General features: G+C 45.7%; 1 protein-coding gene across 2 annotated transcripts in view; it reads left to right on the plus strand.

Annotated features, from left to right (window-relative positions):
• IL15RA (interleukin 15 receptor subunit alpha) overlaps positions 1 to 23,120 on the plus strand; it is a 99,425-nt gene that overhangs the window by 70,316 nt on the left and 5,989 nt on the right. For both annotated transcript variants that reach the window (XM_075855087.1, XM_075855088.1), the window contains one exon: positions 19,308 to 19,451. In XM_075855087.1, the coding sequence (XP_075711202.1) occupies positions 19,308 to 19,451 (144 nt within the window). The remainder of the gene's footprint in view (positions 1 to 19,307; positions 19,452 to 23,120) is intronic.

Below are 23,120 nucleotides of genomic sequence, written 5' to 3' on the forward strand. Positions count from 1 at the left end.
GAAGTGAAGGTGAATTAAGAGGTTTAGCATAGGCTGTATGCAACGCAAGGTGTTGAAATGTCGTAAAGTAAGTCAAACATAAAGAGCAAAAGGGGAATGATAGGGGTGGGAATAATAGAAAGGGAAGGAGGAAGGGGGGAGAGAGAGGGGTGTTCAAGTATAATTACAGCGACTAGTTGCTAGTACAGGGAAGAGATTATATTAGTATGTGCAGACACCCTTCTCTCAAGAGATGTCTGCACATACGGCCGTCCTGCTCCACAGTGACCACCAGGGTGCGATCACGAGCTCAGTCCGGACTTGAGAAGCCAGAGCCCACGCATGTTGCTAGTTGAGCTGATTGCTTTAGAGCACCCTGGGCTATAACAAGGTTCCAGCCCCATCCTCCCACGCATGAGTTTTGTTGTGTATTTCTAGTCTGTCTATGTGATGGCCTCCTAGTGTGTTACCTGTTCCTGTACCTGTTCCAGTTCCTGTCCTAGCATTCCATACCTTCCTGGTCGAGCACTGTGCTGTGCCAAAGTCGTGTCGTGCTGTATCCACGTCTGACCTGCTTCACCTCGCCTGACGTCTGCCTAGTCCCAGCCGAGCCTGCCCTGCTGCTGTCTGAGCTGCCACAGGTACCTATACGAACTATAGACTTTCGCCAGCGCTAAGTTGGCCAGCTGCCTTGCCGCCAAGGCGATATGGCCCAGTGGGTCCTCAGACCCTTCATGACAGTAAGCTCAGGCCATGGACCCCGCTGGTCGATCCAAGACCATGACGACGTCACATGAGATGTGGGCGGATATGCTGGAACTCCGGTCTCGACAGGACCAACTCCTCCAGGCTTTGAACATTCTCGTATGTCAGCAGGAGGCACGAGCTGCCGTTCCTCCTACTACGCCTCTTGGCAGTGTCGACCCGTGTTTTTCTTTGCCACTTCCGGACCGCTATGATGGAGGTACCTGTCGTGGATTTTTTAACCGGTGCTTGATCCATTTCAGCCTGTATACTAGGACATTTTCATCTGACGGTGCCCGGGTTGCTTTCATCATCTCTCTCCTCACTGGCAAGGCTCTTGCATGGGTGAACCCTATCTGGGAGAAACAAGGACCAGAGACCCGTGACTTCCAAGCCTTCCTCCGGACTTTTCGCATGGTGTTTGAGGAGCATGGACGGGTCTCATCTGCAGCGGCTTCCTTGATTAAACTACGCCAAGGAGACACCTCCGTGAGTGAGTACGCCATCCACTTCCGCACTCTGGCGGGAGAACTGTTAGGCTGGGTTCACACGACCTATTTTCAGACGTAATGGAGGCGTTTTACGCCTTGAATTACGTCTAAAAAAAACTGCTCCAATACGTCGGCAAACATCTGCCCATTACTTTCAATGGGCTTTACGATGTACTGTGCCGATGACCTGTCATTTTACGCGTCGCTGTCAAAAGACGGCGCGTAAAATTACAGCCTCGTCAAAAGAAGTGCAGGACACTTCTTGGGATGTAATTGGAGCCATTTTTCATTGACTCCAATGAAGAACAGCTCCAAATTACGTCCGTAAAAGATGCCCCGCAAAACGCGAGTACATGCAATTACGTCTGAAATTCAGGAGCTGTTTTCTCCTGAAAACAGCTCCGTAATTTCAGCTGTAATTGCAGTTATCGTGTGCACATTCCCTTATGGAAGAATGAGGCACTGGTGGCTGCATTCTGGCATGGACTGTCTCCTAAAATGAAGGACGAACTTGCCGCTCGAAACCTGCCATCTACCCTGGCTGACCTCATCCTTCTGTCCGCCCGGATTGATATGCGGATCCGAGAACGCCTCCAAGAGGTTCATCGGGAGGGAGGCCTTCCTAGTCTGGCCCCTACTTTGCAGCAACCCCTGATGTCCTCAGATCTCGACCCTCCTAAGGAGTCTGTAATAATGGACCAGTGTAAGCTATCCACCCAGGAGAGACCACGCAGACGCACTTCGGGACTCTGTCTATATTGCGGCCTCAGTGGCCATCTTGTGCGCCTGTGTCCCCAAAGATCCCAAAGCCTAGGGTTGCTAGGAGAGGCAACCTTGGGTAAGAAAGGACTTCTGCCTAAATTATCCATACCAGTAACCATAGTGTCCGGCAAGAGAACGTATCTGGACTCTGGATCCACTGCTAATTTCATCTGTAGAGTCCTGGTGGATCTTCTTCAATTACCCACCATCCCCCTGGAGAGGCCATTGACGGTTGCATCAGTGAATGGACTACCTCTGCCAGACCCAGTTATAGCTGTGACCAAGCCGCTGAGGCTCCAAGTGGGAGCTTTTCACTCCGAACTCCTGTCGTTCTATGTCCTGTCCAAAGCCGTTGACCCTGTGTTGCTGGGCCTGCCTTGGCTCCGACTACATGCCCCAGTCCTGGACTGGAATTCTGGAGAGGTTCTCCAATGGGGCCCTGAGTGTCCAAGCCGATGCCTGGTGCAGATTAGTTCGGCTCAGCCTTCGCTGCTTCGGTCATTGGCAGGATTGCCGAGTCATTATGCTGCATTCTCGAACGTCTTCAGCAAGAGGAAGGCGGAGACATTGCCTCCACATCGGGCGTATGACTGCCCTATCGAACTGGTTCCTGGTGCATCCCTTCCCCGTGGTAGGGTATATCCTCTCTCCTTGCCAGAGACTATGTCCATGTCCGCCTATGTGAAAGAAAACTTGGAGATGGACTTCATATGGAAGTCTTCCTCCCCGGCAGGAGCCGGGTTCTTCTTCGTCAAAAAGAAGGATGGTTCTCTTCGTCCTTGTATTGACTACCGAGGTCTCAACCAGATCACTGTGAAAAATAAATATCCGTTGCCACTCATCTCAGAACTGTTTGATCGTATACGTGGTGCCAAGATTTTTTCCAAACTAGACCTGCGTGGAGCTTACAACCTAGTCCGGATTTGCCGGGGTGACTAATGGAAGACTGCATTTAACACCCGTGATGGACACTATGAATATCTAGTAATGCCCTTCGGCCTGTGTAATGCTCCCGCGGTCTTCCGGGAGTTTGTTAATGACATTTTCCGTGAACTCCTCTATGTTTGTGTAGTAGTCTACCTTGATGATATCTTGATTTTTTTCTCCAGATCCTATGACGCATCAGAGACATGTCCGTCAAGTTTTGCTACGGTTAAGGGAGAATCGTCTGTACGCTAAGTTGGAAAAGTGCGTGTTTGAAAAAGATGCTCTACCCTTCCTGGGCTATATCAAGGTCTCGAGATGGATCCTGAAAAGGTAAAGTCTGTGCTGGAATTGGCCACGCCCTCAAGGCTTGAGGGCCATACAGCGCTTTCAGGCATTCGCCAATTTTTACAGACAGTTTATTCCAAAGTTCTCTTCACTGACTTCTCCTATCTCTAACCTCACTAAGAAGGGCATGAACGCCAAGGTGTGGACTCCTGAGGCAGAGTCCGCATTCAATAGCCTGAAGAGTGCCTTCTTGTCAGCCTCTATTCGCCATCATCCAGACGTCTCTCTACAGTTCTCGTTGGAGGTGGACACATCCTCTGTTGGTGCTGGTGCACTCCTGTTCCAGAGCGGCTCCAAGGGCAAGTCAATAGTATGTGGATATTTTTCTAAGCTCTTCTCTTCCACAGAACGCAACTACTCGATTGGGGATCGGGAGTTACTGGCCATCAAATTGGCTCTGGAGGAGTGGCGACATCTACTAGAGGGCGCAGCTCATCCCATCCTGATTTTTACAGACCACAAGAATCTGACCTATCTCCAGACGGCCCAACGGCTGAACCCTCGTCAGGCCAGGTGGTCGCTGTTCTTAAGCAGGTTCCAATTTGAGCTCCATTTTCGCCCGGCCGACAAGAGTGTGAGGGCCGATGCCTTGTCCAGGTCTTTTGAGACAGACACCATGGTGATTCCACACAACATTATTGATCCGTCATGCATTGTCTCTGTCAATCCCCTGCAAGTTGGGGACATTCCTCCATGGAGGACTTTTGTGCCCCTGGCTGACCGTGGAAGAATCCTCCGCTGGGGACACTCCTCTAGACTGGCAGGTCACGCGGGGACCCGTAAGACTCGGGATCTGATTGCTCGTCATTTCTGGTGGCCCACGCTGCCCAAGGACATTATGGACTTTGTTTCTTCCTGTTCTGTATGTGCAGCCAACAAGGTCGCTCACTCCAGACCTGCTGGTCTGCTCCAGCCATTGCCTGTGCCCAATGTTCCCTGGCAGCATATAGCTATGGACTTTATTAAGGACATGCCTCTCTCTGCCGGATGCAGTACTGTTTGGGTGGTGGTGGATCGATTTTCAAAGATGGCCCACTTTGTTCCTCTGACCGGTCTTCTTTCTGCTCCACTGCTGGCCAAGCTGTTCATCCAACACATCTTCCGCCTGCATGGCTTGCCGCAACATATTGTGTCTGATCGGGGGGTTCAGTTCACCTCGAAGTTCTGGAGAGCCCTCTGTGGACTCCTAGGTATAAAGTTGGACTTTTCCTCAGCCTACCATCCTCAGTCTAACGGTCAGGTTGAGAGGATCAATCAGATCTTGGAGAACTAACTACGCCACTTCATCTCCAAGCAGCATGATGACTGGGTGCAGTTGCTTCCGTGGGCTGAGTTCTCATACAACAATCATACCAGCGAGTCCACACAGAAGACACCGTTCCTTATTGTCTATGGCCAGCACCCACTAATTCCTCTCCCGGTCCCTGTTACGTCCGAGGTGCCAGCAGTCACGATCCTCCATCCTGCTGGCGGTCGACCGCATGAAGCGGAAGGTGGACACAAGGAGAAGAGAACCCCCTCAGTTTCTTCCTGGCACGAAGGTCTGGCTGTCCTCCAGGAATATTCGACTGAGGGTGCCGTCGTACAAATTTGCTCCCAGGTTCCTCGGTCCCTTCGAGATCCTGCAGCAGATCAACCCTGTCGCCTACAAGCTTCGGCTGCTTCCTATCCTCAAGATCCCCAACTCCTTCCATGTTTCTCTCCTGAAGCCAGTGGTTCTGAACCGCTTTACCAAGACTCCAAGCCCTGTGGTTGCCTCCAGCGGCCCTTCAGACACCGTCGAGGTTAAGGAGATCTTGGACATTAGAAAAGTAAGAGGAAGGACCTTTTATTTAGTAGATTGGAAGGGGTTCGGTCCGGAAGAGAGGTCCTGGGAGCCAGAGGAGAATCTCAACTCTCCTATTCTCATTAAGAGGTTTCTCTCTCGTTCTGGTCCCAAGAGGAGGGGGCGTAAGAGGGGGGATACTGTAACGTCCGTGGTCGCTGACCTCAAACTCCTTCCATCCAGTCGACGCTCTTCTCTCAAGAGATGTCTGCACATACGGCCGTCCTGCTCCACAGTGACCACCAGGGCGTGCTCACGAGCTCAGTCCAGACTTGAGAAGCCAGAGCGCACGCATGTTGGTAGTTGAGCTGATTGCTTCAGAGCACCCTGGTCTATAAGGAGGTTCCAGCCCCATCCTCCCACGCCTGAGCTTTCTTGTGTATTCCTAGTCTGTCTATGTGATGGCCTCCTAGTGTGCTACCTGTACCTGTCCCTAGCATACCATACCTTCCTCGTCGAGCACTGCGCTGTGCCAAAGTCGTGTCATGCTGTATCCACGTAGGGACCTGCTTCACCTCGCCTGACGTCTGCCTGCTGCCTAGTCCCAGCCGAGCTTGCCCTGCTGCTGTCTGAGCTGCCACAGGTACCTATACAAACTATAGACTTTCTCCTGCGCCCTGTTGGCCAGCTGCCTTACCGCCAAGGTGGTACGGCCCAGTGCGTCCACAGACCCTATGTGACAGTATGTAACAGTCGTGGTACTTCCGAAGACAAGGAAATCACTGGGATTCTGAAGCAAGTTTGATGAATTGTTCTCCGGCACAGAAAGAAATCCATGGTTCCCATAATGCTGAGAAGCAAGCATGGGAGCGGTTAGAGAGGGCAGCTGTCTCTTCTGTATGATACATTTGGTCTACATTAATCACCCATTGCGTTAATGTAGGCGAGTGAGTCGATCTCCAGTTTGGGGGGATTAAATGTTTGTAAACGGCCCAACATCTTCTATCCGGAGCCAAAGATTTGGGATAGCAATATTCAAAAATTTAGTGGTTGGTGCAATTTGGTCTATTGTGTTACATATAGATCTGATGAGGTCTAGAACAGATTCCCTGAAACGCCTTATCTCAGGGCACAGCCACCAAATGTGAATATAGGAGCCCCGATCACCCAGGCATCTCCAGCACGTGTCTGGGATGGATGGATACCAGAACTGTGTTTTGTCCAGTGTGGTGTACCATCTGGATACGATTTTGTAAGTGTTTTCCTGTATTCTAATACATTGGGACGGACCATGCGAGTTTCTGTATAGCGTATTAATTTCAGGTGTAGAGAGAGAGTCAGAGAAAGGTCCTTCTCCCAAAGTGACACATAGGATCTTTTTAAAGGTACTTCACCAGTCAGTAATATTTGATATATCTGGGATAGGATTTTCTTTGGGTATTTGGTTTGTCCCAAAAGAGACTCAAAGGCAGTCAAAGATCGATCCAGGAATCCACCTTTAAGATATGGGGAAAACGCCTTTTTCAGGGACATGTATTGTAGGATATGTAGTTTCGGGAGATTATAGTTGTCTGTCCATTCTTGAAATGTCAAAAATGTCCCATCTATCAAAAGTGAGTCTAAAGTGTCGTGAAGCCTAGTGGAGGGATTGCCATATTGCTCTCTTGGGCCTTCTAGATATAAATCAATCAAGTCAGATACCAAGGTTAATGGAGATGGGGACGGGATTAATTTATGTCTATTTAGAGAAAAGATCTTGATTACATTTTTCATGAGATCATTCTTAACCGTGAGCTCAGAGACACTTTTAGGGGATGCGAGTAACATAGCTCTAAGAGGGGCAGGAGTTAGGGATTCCACAACTGTGATCCATAATTTAACTTCTGGTTTACGGAACCAGTCTACTGTTCGTGAGATAGTAGCTGCGTGGTAATAAGTTAGAAAGTCGGGGGCCCCAATACCCCCTAAGGTCTTAGGTAGGGATAGTGTAGCTGCACTGATTTTAGGATGTGCATTATTCCATGTATAGTGAAAAAGCATGGATCTTAACTTCGAAAAGAAAACCTGTGGAACAGCTATAGGTAACATTTGGAACAGGTATATCAATTTGGGGAGTATCAGACCTTTAATTAAAGTCTTTGTACCCATCCAGGAGATAAAAGGAGCCATCCATGAGGTTATGATATTTTTAGAGGACAATAGTAGTGGATGATAGTTTAAGGCTACATGATCTGGCCAGTGTTTGCAAAGTTTAATTCCCAAGTATGTGATATATTTTGGAGGCCATTTGAAGGGATACCTAGACTCAAGCAGACTAATCATGGCGGTTGAGATGTTGATCCCCAGGGCTTCGGACTTAATTTTGAAGTTGGAGAGAGTGCTAAACTCAGAAAATGTCAGCCACCACCGGAAGTTCTGTTATCGGTTTGGACATAATAATAAGTAAATCATCCACAAACGCGGACATTTTGTGTTGAGTGGATTGTGTGGTGAACCCCTTAATGTCAGGGTGTTGTCTGATTTTCTGGATCAACGTCTCCATCACCAGGACAAACCGAAGCGGTAATAGTGGACAACCTTATAATTTGGAAATATTGGGACAACGTTCCATTAATCCGGATTCTAGCTGATGGGTTCGTATACATTTCTTGTATAATGTCGCTATTGTTAGTTTACATAGGTTGTTATGGTAAGAACCTATAGAGATCAGTTCTCCTCTGATCACAGCCTTGTGGGCTTCCCATATCACCGGAATGGATGAGGGTTTAGAAGTATTAGTTTGGAAATAGGAGGCCAGGGAGGTAGCAATACATTTCCTAGTCTTTTCAGAGTTTAGGAGGGTTCCGTTAAGGGACAACGATTTAGCCCGAATTGTGCTATGCGTGAGTGAGACGCGCAAAAGCAGTGAAGAGTGGTCAGAATGTACGGATGTAAGTATTCGTATGTCCCTGATATCCTTCAACACTGAGGGAGGTAAGAACAGGTAGTCGAGCCTTCGGTAGGAATTATGGGGAGGTGAACAGTGTGTGTAGTCAATGGCAGAGGGATGAGTATAACGCCAGGCATCTACTTGGGGGACAGAGTGAAGGGACTTCTTAATGCGAGAAAGCGCCCTATAAGGGAGCGAGGACTTTTTGGAGGACGAAACTAGGCTCGGGTCTAATGTGATATTAATGTCTCCCCCTAATAGAAATGTACCCTCAACAAAAACTCTGATAGTGTCTATAACTAATGGAATCCATGCAGCTTGGTTGGTATTAGGTACATAAATATTCCCTAGTGTCACTAGTTTACCTGCCAAGAGCCCTCTAACAAATCTATACCACCCCTCATCATCAGATAATGTGTCGTGTACCACGAAGGGAAAATTTCGGGCAAAGGCAATTGCTACTCCACAGGAATTCCTATTCGGGGTATAGGAGTGTAACCACTGGTTATAATAGGAGCGATGGAAATCCGGAGATTTATGAGCCCTTAAATGGGTTTCTTGGAACAATACTACATCTGTTTTAGTTTTTTTGAGGACCTGGGAGCGTTTGACCGGGGAGTTGAAACCTCTGATATTATAAGAGACTATGGAACAAAATGGTGGGTACTAGCCATTTAGATTTTGCTAATTCACGGAGCCAAGCAGTTGTATCTCTCTTAAGGGGAATTTTTGCAGAAAGAGGGGGTAGGTAGGTGCTGGGGAGGAGCTATTTCTAATGGTTGTGGATGTTAATATAACTAAAATAAGAACAACAGTGAATCCAGTCACTGTAAACATTGTATGGTAGTGAAAAAACATCATATGACATGAGAGAACTCTAGAGGAATTTCAGGGTGAGAAACGTTTATAGAAAAGCAGGTTACCAAAGTCATCAAGTGAGAGAGCAATAAACAAAAATATGACCGTGAGTGTGACTGGAGAGGGTATCTCCAGTCACACTCACGTAACCTACATTATCCTTTTCAGGAAGAACTTCTTTGAAAACAATTTGAGTATCATACAGGAAATACATCAGATAAACAAATGAAAATGATACGTAAACGTAGAACTTTTTCTTGTAGAACCAGGAACCAATCCCAGGAAGGGTACTATTATCTTCTATTGAGGGTCAGAGCTCGGACCCCCATCACTGGAGTGTTGACTAATAGCATCTCGCCTCACCTCTACACCAAACAATAAGGACACGCTAAAAAGCTCAAGCCCAAACTCTATATAAGAGAATAAACAAAAGGTGCAGATGCGCGACGGACGCCCCAGTCAAGCCTAAGACCTACCCATTGGGGATATCCTATAAGAACCAAACTCAGTGGAGCTCGACCTTAGTGGACTGGGTCAAGGCAGAGAGTCTTTAACCATTAACTCTATGGGTACAGATTGAAAAGGATAGTAATGCTCTCAGCTTCTCAGGATTATAAGAGAAGGATGTCAAGCATGGAAGACTTTTCAAGTCAGGTTGGGTCAGATGATGAAGATCCTTGAGGGGTCTTGTGTAGACGTCGTCTGATTCTTTGGGATTTCGGTGTATGGACCGTTTCCCATGGTGTCAGTTGAGGAAGGGGCGGAGGCGTGACGCCCTATGAAGTGACTCCAAGTCAGGGTATTCATCCAGAGCAATGCTCAGATCTGTGCTAATATTCAGGATATCTTTTGAGGTCCTGACAGTATATAGTTTGCCATTAGCAGAAATGGAGAGTCCAAATGGAAAAAGCCAAAGGAATTAAAATTGTTTTTGTCTCAGTGCCGACGCGAATGGTTTCAGAAGTTTCCGTTTGTATAACGTAGAAGGTGCAAGATCTTGGTAGATGGAAATATGTGCATCTCCATAGTGGAGGTGTTCGGAAGTTGGCTTTTTTTTTTTGCATAATAGAGTCCTTGATCCTATAGTCTAGGATTCTGTAAATTACATCTCTCGGCGGTTCTATCGGAGAAGGTTTTGGCTGAAGTGATCTATGTGCCCTCTCGATTGCAAGGTTTGGGATCTCGGCGGGATCTAGAACGTCCTGGAAAATTTCAGCTAGGACTTTGGGGAGCACTTCGTTGGTAAATGACTCAGGGAGGCCCTTAATTCTAATATTGTTCCTTCTTCGACGATTTTCATGGTACACAAGGATTGAATACATTTTGTTAATGTGTTCTTCTTGTGACTGAAGGCAAGCAGTTAGATCAGTGGAGGAAGCAATAACCGCCTCTTGAGTTTTTTCGAATGCATCGACTCTGTTACCTACTTGCAAAAGTTCTTGTTTGATGTCGCATAGGTTGTTAGCTAGCGGTTCCAGGGCCTTAGCTAAGATCCTTTTCATGAAGGACCTGCAGACTGGTAGTTCCCGTTCTTCCGTGGTCTGTTCATCTTCATAGGTTGTTCTGAACCTGAATCTCCACTTTTAGAGCAGACTTTTCGGAGTGAAGATGGTTTAGGAGGGTTAGACCTCCCATTTGTTTTTTTCAAGAATTTATCCATGTCTGCTTGTGTAGGTTGTATTTGTGTTCGAGAGCTCGAGCCTTGATTTTGATTTTTGGGGCCTATTTTCACCATGATGAAAGCGTAGTGTCTGTGCAAATATATTCCTCTAGTTGGTCCTCTACGGCCACGGAAATATGACATAGTTAGGAAAGATTCAAAGCCGTATGTGGATAGATGATACAGCGTGTGCTATTATGGTTCCCACAATAGAAGGTTGTAGTTGAATAAAGGGGGTAAGCAGTATTGATAGTGCTAACCTATTGATCAGCAGAAAAATTGGGTCTGTGGCCCTTTAAATGGAAGTCTGCGTCTGATGTACCTGACTGTAGCAGGTATTGTACTGTTATAAGGTCTCTGTCGTTGGAGTGAGGTGTAATAGAATATGGGGGCTCCTGTACTCACACTTCTCTTGGACTGATGTGAGGGCTGGGGTCCAGTTAATCTGGTCTCTAGATTAGTCAGCTGTGGTAGGGTGCAGGGACCGTCGCCGACTCCTTCTAATCCCCAGGTGTCGCTTCTCCACTCTCCTATCTGTCTCCGGGCAGGGGTATGAGCAGTGCAGGAGCTGCCCTCCGTGGGTGATTCACCCTTCCAAAACGTCGGAGGAGGCTCCAAAATCGAGGCCCCGGCTTCACACGCGGCGCTAGGCCGCAATAACAAAACTGGGCGGACCGCCAAATAAGGATGTCGGCGTGTCCCCCTTTAGCTGCTGATTCCTGAGAGGGTGTTTATGAACCAGTAGTGCTAATTAGGAGTCCAGATGCCCTTGGATTAGGGATGTCTGGACCGGAGCTCTGAAAAAGTGCGTCCAGCTAGCTCCGCATTGGATCGCCTGACCTTATAATTCACCTTTTAAAAAAATATTCTAGTATAGAGCCATTTTATATATTACATTATGAGGTAATACGTATATATTATCATTTTGTTTTGATTGTAGAGGTTTTGTTAATAATGCTGTAATATTGTATTAATACTCTGACATAAGATGTTGAAATGCTGTGCCCAGGTTCACTCATAGCGCACAGTCTGCCATAACAGTTGTGTGTATTACGTTGTCACTGCCTGCAGGCCAATGACAGGAATGCTATTGAAACGCTATTGTGAGGGAATTGCTCATAATTTAAATCTTGAATTCTTGTACAATAAAAGTAATATTTTCGTTTTGGCGAATAAAGCTTATTCAGTCTATAATGAAAAGTCATGTAATGTTCTAATATACATTTTGGTGTCTCTTCCTCATAAGATTTTTTCTTTTTAAGATCTCTTCATGCTTTTATTGTATGGGATCATTCATTGTTTATATCCAGCAGATGAAAACCTGTCCTGGTCATATAAGGCTTCGTTCACATCTACGTTGGGGTTCCGTTCATGGGTTCCATCGGACCTTTTTGTCAGGGGAACCCATGAATGGAATCCAAACTGAAACAAATGGGAACCATAGATTTACGTTTGCATCACCATTGATTACAATGGTGACGGATCCGGTGCAAATAATTTCAGTTTCTCACCGCTCTGTAAGGTTTCCGTTGTTTCGACTGCGCGATTGGTTCCGTCAAAATGGAAACCTTACAGAACAGTGACAAATGGAATATATTTGAATCGGAGCAGTCACAATTGAAATCAATGATAATGCAAACGGAAAGCTATGGTTTCCGTTTGGTTTCCGTTCATGGGTTCCCCTGACGGAAAGGTCCGACGGAACCCATGAACGGAACTCCAACGCAGATGTGAATGAAGCCCAATAGACACGGGTACATGGCTCGTTACAGTACACTGAGGCCGGATTTCCACGAGCGTGTGCGTTTTGCGCGCGCAAAAAATGCGGCGTTTTGCGCACGCAAAAGGTACTTAACAGCTCCGTGTGTCAGCCGCGTATGATGTGTGGCTGCGTGATTTTCGCGCAGCCATCATTATGACACTCTGTATGTTTGTAAACAGAAAAGCACATGGTGCTTTTCTGTTTTCATTCATAGTTCTTACTGCTGTTGCGCGAATCACGCGCGTCACACGGAAGTGCTTCCGTGTGCTGCGCGTGATTTTCACGCACCCATTGACTTCAATGGGTGCGTGATGTGCGAACAATGCACAAATATAGGACATGCCGTGCGTTTCACGCAGCAGACACGCTGCGTAAAAATCACGGACTGTCTGAACAGCCCCATTGACTAACATTGAAAATCACGCGCGTTGCACGGACGTATTACACGTTCGTCTAAATAAGCCCCAAGTGTGAGACGACTTGGAGCAGCTGCCGTACGCAGACGAAACCATGCCCATGCGGTGGCGAATGGTCGCACAATTTTACCAGTAATACCACAGTGGGCGAGGTTAAGGACGAATGTGGCTGCCGCTCTGTGTATTCTCACCCTTATTAGAGCTCTTTTGTTTTGTTTTTTAAACTCGTTTTATTGAACTCCAAGCTTGCAATAAACAATATACAATGTTACAGCAAATCAAACAATAGTACGTGTACATTTAACACATATTATTCCATACATTTTTCGTACAGTACATATTACAGATCATACAGTACATCCTAGCCTTACATGTTCAGAAAATATCCAAGTGTAATCATAGTTTATTCCATTATACCTATATTTAGTAAAGATCGGTCTAAACATATTTACCCAATATAACATTATATCCTTCATTTCTTTTTCTCTCCCTTCCACTCCCTGAATTCTACTGCATTAAAGAGTGCATTCTCCCTCTCGTTCCTAAGGTTTCTGATGTCGCGAGCCAGCCATCCCAAATCTTCCCAAATTTCTGTTCACATTTCCTATTTCTGTATACAACTTTCTCAAACGGTATGACAGTATTAACTAGTGATTTCCATTGCTCGACCGTGGGGGATTTATCCGCCATCCATCTCAGGGCTATAGCCTTCCGAGCCAGAAATAGAGTTTCCCTGAGAAACACCGTATATGAAATGTCCATGTTTCCTCCTGCAGCAAACCCAACAAACATACTTCTGGAGTTTTGGGTATGGGCACCATAACAATGCTATTTAATACCTCCAATATCTCATCCCAGAATATGCTAACACAGGGACAGCCCCATATGAGATGCATGAAGTCAGCCCCAGAGGAATGGCATCTATGGCATTCAGAATTTGGCATCCTGCCCATGCGATGTAAAGTAGTTGGTGTACGGTAGCACTGGTGTAAAATGTACAGTTGAGTCATTCTATTATTAGCTGATGGAGATACCAGCAAAGGAGACTCCAGCGCCTCCAACCAGTCCTCCTCTGACATACCGGGGATAACCTCCTGCCATGCCATCTGCACAGATAGCGTTTGCGTCTCAATTTTTGCGTTTAGGAGATGTGTGTATAGTGCTGAGATGATGCCCTTGGGTCCCTGTGTCTTAAGCACTCTTATCAGCGGGAATTTTGAAATAGACGGGGATTGCATTTTGAACTGTGCGGTCAGCGCATGTCTTAATTGCAGATACCTGTAAAACTGGGTGCGATTTAATCCAAATTTCTCCATCATCTGGGTAAATGATAGCAACACATTGTCATCATACACATCCCCCATTCACTGGACTCCATTTCCCTTCCAATACTCAGATCCCTCCAACATGTGTAAGTGTGAAAACATGAGATTATCCCACAGCGGCGTTCCTTCCTCCATAGCCCCAAAGCTACACATCAATTTTGCTGCCTTCCACACCTGATGTGCTAGTCTGTGAAGCAGAAGCAGGTTGCCTCTAAACAAAGCTGGATTCTCCAACACCGGCCACATGACTGAAACGCCCAGCACCTGTCCCAAAGCATAGTCGGAGAAGGATTCCTCCCCCTTGCTGATCCACTCCTTCAAGTATCGCAGTTGACCACTCAAAAAATAAATGTAGAAATCAGGTAGTGCCATACCCCCCCTATCCCATGGACGCTGTAGCTTAATCAGTGCAATCTTCCTTCGAGATGTCCCCCAAACAAAGCTAGCCGTAAGAGAGTGTAACCTATCAAAGAAATATCTCAGAATGGGTCCATTCGCATGTTCCAGTAAATACAATCCTTTTGGTAAAAGGCTCATCTTTACTAAGTTCACCCGTCCCGCCACGGACAACGGCAGCGTTTTCCATGCCCTAAATTTTTCTATAAAAAGGGTCTCCAATGGGTATATATTTTTGTCATGAGACTCCGCTGGAAGCTTAGTGATGTGAATGCCTAGATATTTAAAGCTCTTAACTACCGGCAGATTATAATATATATCTGGCCAATCCACTTCCCACAAAGGCATCAATGCCGATTTAGCCCAATTTATCAGCAGACCTGAATACTGACCAAAACAATTCACAATATCAATAGCCCTTGGTAGAGTTTTGTGTACCTCGGACATATATAGAACCATATCGTCTGCATATAATCCTATCCTACTCTCCCTATTGCCAATATTCACGCCCCTAAATATATGATCTTGGCGTATGCGAAGGGCCAAGGGCTCTATGGCTAGTGCAAAGAGAAGAGGAGACAGTGGACATCCCTGCCTAGTGCCCCTGCTCAAATCAAATAAAGCCGTACCCACCCCGTTAACTAACAAATTCGCCCTAGGATGTTTGTATAAGATAGATATCCATTTGGAGAATTCAGGCCCGCACCCAATTTAGTTAGAACCGCGTGTAAGTATCTCCATTCCACCGAGTCAAAGGCCTTTGCTGCGTCGAGAGATGCCAACGCCCATTGCCTATTCAACTGCCTCCCTACTTGTGAAACCGCCTGAACCCTTCGAATATTCCCAGATGTGGACCTCCCCGGGATAAAGCCAGATTGGTTCTCATGTATGATTGAGGTTATAATATGGTTAAGTCTATTCGCTAAAATTTTTGTTAATATCTTGTGGTCTAGATTGAGCAGGGAGATTGGTCTGTAAGATCCACACTCCAAAGCATCCTTGTCCGGCTTCAGCAAAATAATAATGGCAGCTTCATATAAAGAAGTAGGTAATTCCCCCAGTTCAAAGGCTGCTGTATACATCTGGAGCAATTCAGGACCAATGATATCCAAATATCGGGAATACACCTCCAGCGGGATCCCATCAGGCCCTGGCGCCTTCCCACTATTTAGAGCCTTCCCAGCCGTCTGTAATTCTTCCAGATTGATAACCCCATGCAAATAATCCCTATGTTCCCTTGATATCTACGGAAATGCTATCCCCTCCAGATATTCCTTCAATGACTCCTCCGAGTAATCACATTGTGATGTATATAAATCCATATAGAATCTACGGAACCGATCCCCTATCTGCTCAGCGTCATGAATAGGTTGACGTCCTTCATCTAAAATTTCTAGAATAGCAGGAGAGGATTGATTAGAATGTACTATGTGTGACAATAATCTACCAGATTTATTGCCTAATTCAAAGGCATTTTGTTTAAGGAAGAACAACTTCCTGTCCCTCTTCTCCTTAAGATGTATCTGATACAGTCTGCCCGCCTGCTGCCATTGCAATCTGTTCTCATCAGTCGGTTCCTCTATAAATGTCTGTTCCATGTCCTTCCATTTCCCTGCCAATCTATCTTCCTCCACCCTGGATGTTTTTTTAATAAAGGAGATAGTGGACCGCAAACAGCCCCTCAAGTATGCCTTAAATGTGTCCCACTTTAAAAGGGCGGCAGTCTCCTCGCCATGGATTTAAAAAAATTGGGTTAACTGATCAGGAATTCGGTAGTTTGTCCCTATCAGCGACAACCAGAATGGGTGGACCCTCCAATTGAGTTTGCTAGCCTGTCTATCATATAGACGAATCGTCACTTGTATTATAGTCTATTCTAGACAGTGCCCCCCTGGCAGGAGTAAAACATGAAAATTCAATAGATTGAGGATGTCTCAGTCTCCACATCTCCACCCATCCCATCTCGTCCGTCATGCGTTGCAGGTTGGAGGATGAGGTCAATTCCCCAGCCCCACCCCGAGGTACAAATTTATCAAGGGACGGATTCAACAGAATCTTAAAATCTCCCATACATATTAACTTAGCGTCAGGGTAGCTGGAAACAAAGTGAACCACTGACTGTATTATGGACAAATTTGCTGGGGGTGGATTATATATCCCTATTATCACAAATGGGACACAATTAATATATGCATGGGTAAATACGTATCTCCCCTCTGTGTCTCACACCGTCTGCGTGGCATTCCACCTTACCGATCTATGAACTAGAATTGAGACCCCACGAGAATACGTCATGTGCCACGAGTGCTTCGCCCATTGAACCCATGGTTTTTTTAAACGATGTGCTGTATCAGCCACTAGATGCGTCTCCTGGAGGCATAGAATGTGTGGCCCAAATTCCCTCACATGTTGAAACACCGCTATTCGCTTAAGGGGAGTGCCCATGCCTCTAATATTCCAGGACATAACTTTCAAATCAGCCATGTACGCCTACTTGCACATGTTTGACCAGGATTCCCCCCCATATCCCCTGTGTATGATGGAATCTATATATCGTTAGCATATATCTCGTATATTGCCGAATACATCTAGCAAGCATTGTAACTTTCATCCAACAAAACATAACTTCCCCCTGTGGGGACTTCCATGAGATGGTTCCCCTCCCATGGGTAAACTTATCATCAACCTGTAAAGGCTTAAATGTAGCTGTTATTTCATGGCTGACTGTTTCGGGGTATCTGTGCATACAATAAAGATGGTACTTTTAACCTGCACAGAAATAAAGCAACTATATTAGCCCAAGTTACCCCCGCTATTCCCCATCAGACCTCTTCATACGTTCAGCCAGAAACACCGGACAGTCCATAGGATAAAAGGATTAGTCGGCCACCCCATCTCATGGCTTCAGGAATTCAAATCAGAATGTCTTGGCTCAGTCACCAATCTGCCAGTCCGTTCACCAAGAAGAAAAGCCGTACTGTATACCTGGGCCTCTGGTATGTCGGCCAACCTGACGAGTCGCACGTGGCTATTTTCAATCCCAACGGTCGCCTGGACGCATAGATAGCCATTCCTCCGCTTCTCTCGGATCTCCAAAGAAAACCGCCTTTCCTCCATCAGTAATGCGTAAGCGAGCCGGATAAGCCATGGAATAGGATATATTCAGATCCCGCATGTTCCGCTTCACCGCAATAAATGTGGCGCGCTTTTTTTGTAACTCCGCCGAGAAATCTGGAAACAACATTACTTTGGAATTCTCGTACTGGATATTGGGATGTAAACGAGCCATCTGCAGAATCTGATCCCGATCCTTCCAATTGAGTAAACTAGCTAATAAGGGTCTTGGTGGCATGCCTGGCTGTGGCGGTCGTGCGGGTACTCGGTGTGCGCGTTCCACCGTGAATGCTGCTGAGAATTGCGCCTCAGGGAAGGTAGTGCGGAACCATCTCTCAATAAAGGTGCCAGGTGTTGCTCCCTCTACTCGTTTCGGCAAGCCAATAATGCGGACATAATTCCTGCGGGAGCGGTTTTCCAGATCATCACATTTCTGCGTCCACATCTCCACTTTAGCCTCCACCGCCGACAATCTTGCAGGAATGCGTATATTAGTATCTTCAATGGCAGAGATCCTTTGCTCTGTGTCCTTCACCCGCTCCCTTAACTTCTGCACATCATGGCGCACCAATCCCAGATCAACCCTCACTTCCTCTATCTTCCCTGTCAGCGAAGTCGTGGATACAGTAATGGCCTGCAGCAGTTGTTCATCTGCAGGGTCATCTCCGCCGCAGGCTCCGTCTCCTCATGTTGCGCCGTGCTAGTGGTCTGACCTCGTGGTAGCCGGGATCTCTGTGCCTGGGACGCTGCGGCGCCATTTTGAGAACTGTCCCGGGCAAACTCCTTCAGTTTCTCCGCCGCCGATGTACCTTTCGCGGGACCCATCGGTGCCATGACTCAGTGCCACTTCGTGAGTCTGTCAAGAGGTCTGTCGGTCTCAGGATTTTGGCAGGATCACAGGTATAACGGGTTACCGGCCGGAGCTCTCACTCAGTGCGACCGCTCATGTTGCCTGCTGGCCACGCCCCCCCCGCTTGTTATTAGAGCTCTTTTGTAAAGAGCTGTGCACCTGTGTGTCCATTACATGACTAGGACAGATTGTCATTTGTAAACATAGAAGGTATACAATTGTATAACGGTTTTATTATACAGTGAATCAGCTTTATTTGCTGAAACGTTATTACCCTTTTTTATTCCCCTTTCTGCATGGTCTTAGGGTATGTGCACATGAGAATGGGCAGATGTTTGCCGACGTATTGGAGCCGTATTTTCAGACGTAAAGCGAGGCATAATACGCCTCGTTTACGTCTGAAAATAGGTCGTGTGAACCCAGACAAAAGAAAAGCGGAGATCATCATTAAATTTAATCTACAGTTTTTAGTCCAGTATTAAACTTTTTGTGGTAACATTTTACAACTTATTAGACTATTCATCCTGGGCTTGCTTATCAGGGTACTCACAGTGATTGGGCAAACAAGCACTGGTATGAACGCTCGTCCCCAATCATTGCCCTGTGTAGACAGGGTAGCGATCAGCCAACATACGAACAAGCGATTGTTTGTCGGCTGATCGGATCTTTTATGCGGCCAAAAAAATAATCGCGGTGCATCTCCCTGTGTAAACAGGGGATATGCTGCTGAAAAGAAGCAAATGTATGGGGACGAACGATTGTTCTCATACATTTTTATAATTTCTTGGTTTAAAATTGAGCAAACAAGTGGCCATCGACATTCTGTATCTGCGCGTGTAAAACCACCTTTAGACGCTTTCATTTAAACATTGGTGTAATTTTATTATTCCAGATATCCAGTAATATTTCATGGTAACACATGTGAATACCTATAAATAAAGTTTGTGCAAATAAAAGTCCTGAATTTTTTTTTATTTCCTAAAGAGACAGTGAAGACCATAACAAACCAAACCACTGTTTCAACAAACACAGCAGCAACGGTAACAGAAAATACTGGTTATTCCGCTACAGTGAAACAAAGCACAACGACCGATTTCATAACTTCTGTGAGAACTACACTCCTTACAGGTCAGTTGGTAAAGTTTAATGTGACAACTTCAAAATATTGGCACTCCATTTTGCTAAGCAATGATAACTATGGTTGATATTCAGTATTTTATTAACAAAAATAGTTTATGCTTTTATGGTATGCCATAGCTAAATACCTGTCTACTGCACCTCATGTGGTAAAAGGCTATCAATGTCTAAAACATATTGCCCAATTATTCAGAATTAGTGTCTAAAGGGGTTTACTGGTAGAGTTTTTGACATGTCAATAGGACATGTGGGATCCATAATGATTCTAAAAAGTATCCGATTCCAGCCAGCAATAAAGAAGAGTCCTCTGGCGTTTCTACAACTCATTTATGTCAGAGTGCTAAAGTCCTCCGAACAATGATCTTGCGACTTTTTTTCTTTTTCAGATTTCACAGGTTAGGCTGGTTCAAACATAGCATTTTTGTTGCAGAATTTTGATTGCAAGGGAATAGGGTTTCTACAAACCCAATTCACAAACAGTGTGAACAAAATCTACTGCAGATTCTAGGCATCTGTTGCACGTTTGGCCATGGATTTCACCCATTGCACTGCAACAAAATGTTCATATAACCCATGCTACTTTCTTTGCAGATTTTATTACTTCCTCCATAGCGTGTTATATACGCTATATGTAAACGGTTGGATCCAGCCTTAGGTTACATACACAAGGCCATTTTCAGAACAATGATATTCTATGTGTGTATTTACACGGCCGTTTTTATAACAGCCCGTGATTATTGGGCATCAAAAAATAGGACATGTCCTATTTTTGGCCGTTTTCACGGCCAGACAGCCCCCATAGAAGTCAAAGGATCCGTTTTTAATAGCTGTCAATACATATAACAACCGTTTAAAAAAAGGATCGGTGACATGGGGATTGGCCTTGCTGGCTATCGGTGGCACACTCACCAATGCAGCGCCGTCTTCTTCAGGTGTGGTCTTGCGTCTTCACGGGTTCTGCGAAGGCAACGCGATGACGTCATCGCGCCGCCTTCGCAGATCCCGTGTAGACGAGAGACAACACCTGAAGACAAGAGACGGCGCTGCATCAGTGAGTATGTAGGGCAGCCGAAAGTTACTGGTCAACTGTAGTGAATTTTCCGGGACTGTCAAGAATTTTCAGAGACAGTCCCTGAAAATTCCTACAGGGAGGAGGGGTGTGTTTGTGGCATCATCTACAGGGGTTTTGTGTGGCATCATCTACTGGGAGGTCTGCGTGGCATCATCTACTGGGAGGTCTGCGTGACATCATCTACTGGGAGGTCTGCGTGGCATCATATACAGGGAGGTCTGCGTAGCATCATATACAGGGAGGTCTGCGTAGCATCATATACAGGGAGGTCTGTGTGGCATCATATACAGGGAGGTCTGTGTGGCATCATATACAGGGAGGTCTGTGTGGCATCATATACAGGGAGGTCTGTGTGGCATCTTATACAGGGAGGTCTGTGTGGCATCATATACAGGGAGGTCTGTGTGGCATCATATACAGGGAGGTCTGTGTGGCATCATATACAGGGGGTCTGTGTGGCATCATATACAGGGAGGCTGTGTGGCATCATATACAGGGAGGCTGTGTGTCATGTTGTGTGCTATGCTGTGAAAGCCAGAGAAAATAGTGTCTAGGTGAACATGTGACCTTCCTTTGGGTGTTTTAAGCGGATTGAGACAAAAAAAGCCTGACCAATGAAATTCATCAGGTTTTTTTTAACGGCCATGAAAAACGGATGTCAAACGCCAAGGGACAGACGGACTGGAAATGGATGACAATTTGGAGACACACTGATGCAAAATGGCCATGAAAAACTGACCGTTGATGAGTTTTTAATGGCCATTTTTTTTTCACTGTCGTGTGAATATAGCCTTAGCGGAAAACTGACCGCAAGAAGATCTCATGATTAAAGCCCATATGGTCATCATGACAGTATGGTGTAGCATATTATAACTTGTTTCATAAAGCATAAAATATAATTTTATAGTTTATGTATAACAATTTTATTATACTTTTAAAATATTTTGAATTTAATATCTAAAACTCACCAATGCAGCGCCGTCTTCTTCAGGTGTGGTCTTGCGCCTTCACGGGTTCTGCGAAGGCAACGCGATGACGTCATCGCGCCGCCTTCGCAGATCCCGTGTAGACGAGAGACAACACCTGAAGACAAGAGACGGCGCTGCATCAGTGAGTATGTAGGGCAGCCGAAAGTTACTGGTCAACTGTAGTGAATTTTCCGGGACTGTCAAGAATTTTCAGAGACAGTCCCTGAAAATTCCTACAGGGAGGAGGGGTGTGTTTGTGGCATCATCTACAGGGGTTTTGTGTGGCATCTACTGGGAGGTCTGCGTGGCATCATCTACTGGGAGGTCTGCGTGACATCATCTACTGGGAGGTCTGCGTGGCATCATATACAGGGAGGTCTGCGTAGCATCATATACAGGGAGGTCTGCGTAGCATCATATACAGGGAGGTCTGTGTAGCATCATATACAGGGAGGTCTGTGTGGCATCATATACAGGGAGGTCTGTGTGGCATCATATACAGGGAGGTCTGTGTGGCATCTTATACAGGGAGGTCTGTGTGGCATCATATACAGGGAGGTCTGTGTGGCATCATATACAGGGAGGTCTGTGTGGCATCATATACAGGGAGGTCTGTGTGGCATCATATACAGGGGGTCTGTGTGGCATCATATACAGGGAGGCTGTGTGGCATCATATACAGGGAGGCTGTGTGTCATGTTGTGTGCTATGCTGTGAAAGCCAGAGAAAATAGTGTCTAGGTGAACATGTGACCTTCCTTTGGGTGTTTTAAGCGGATTGAGACAAAAAAAGCCTGACCAATGAAATTCATCAGGTTTTTTTTAACGGCCATGAAAAACGGATGTCAAACGCCAAGGGACAGACGGACTGGAAATGGATGACAATTTGGAGACACACTGATGCAAAATGGGCATGAAAAACTGACCGTTGATGAGTTTTTAATGGCCATTTTTTTTTCACTGTCGTGTGAATATAGCCTTAGCGGAAAACTGACCGCAAGAAGATCTCATGATTAAAGCCCATATGGTCATCATGACAGTATGGTGTAGCATATTATAACTTGTTTCATAAAGCATAAAATATAATTTTATAGTTTATGTATAACAATTTTATTATACTTTTAAAATATTTTGAATTTAATATCTAAAACCCAGTATGCCCTGAAAACGTTTGATTTCCAGTCTCTCTATGTGAATGGGGATTCAGAAAATCTCTTTCATAACAATGTAACAGCTGACTACTGTGGTAATTTACCACAACATCATAAATGCAGGGAAAACTCCATGGAGGAATTCATTTATTAGTTCTACGCCAGTTTTCTGGCGTAAAAGAGTCACAAACGACACAGAAGTTACAACTTGCGCAAAAATGTGACTTTTGTGTTGCATCTTACTCTAGTATGTTTTAGATTATGACTGGCATATGAAACACCAGTCATACTACAACCTCCCCTCCCCGCAAATCTGTACATATACCAAAAAGTAAGGAAAGGCATATAGTGTCAGTAATGCTCATAGCAACCAATCAGATTGTAGATGTTTATTTTTTTCAGGACAGAGTTGGAAATGAGAGAAGTGATCTGATTGGCTGCCATCAGCAGCAATTACACTTTTTGTTAGC

Source organism: Rhinoderma darwinii, chromosome 3, assembly GCF_050947455.1.
Source record: "Rhinoderma darwinii isolate aRhiDar2 chromosome 3, aRhiDar2.hap1, whole genome shotgun sequence".
NCBI classification, from domain to species: Eukaryota; Metazoa; Chordata; class Amphibia; order Anura; family Rhinodermatidae; genus Rhinoderma; species Rhinoderma darwinii.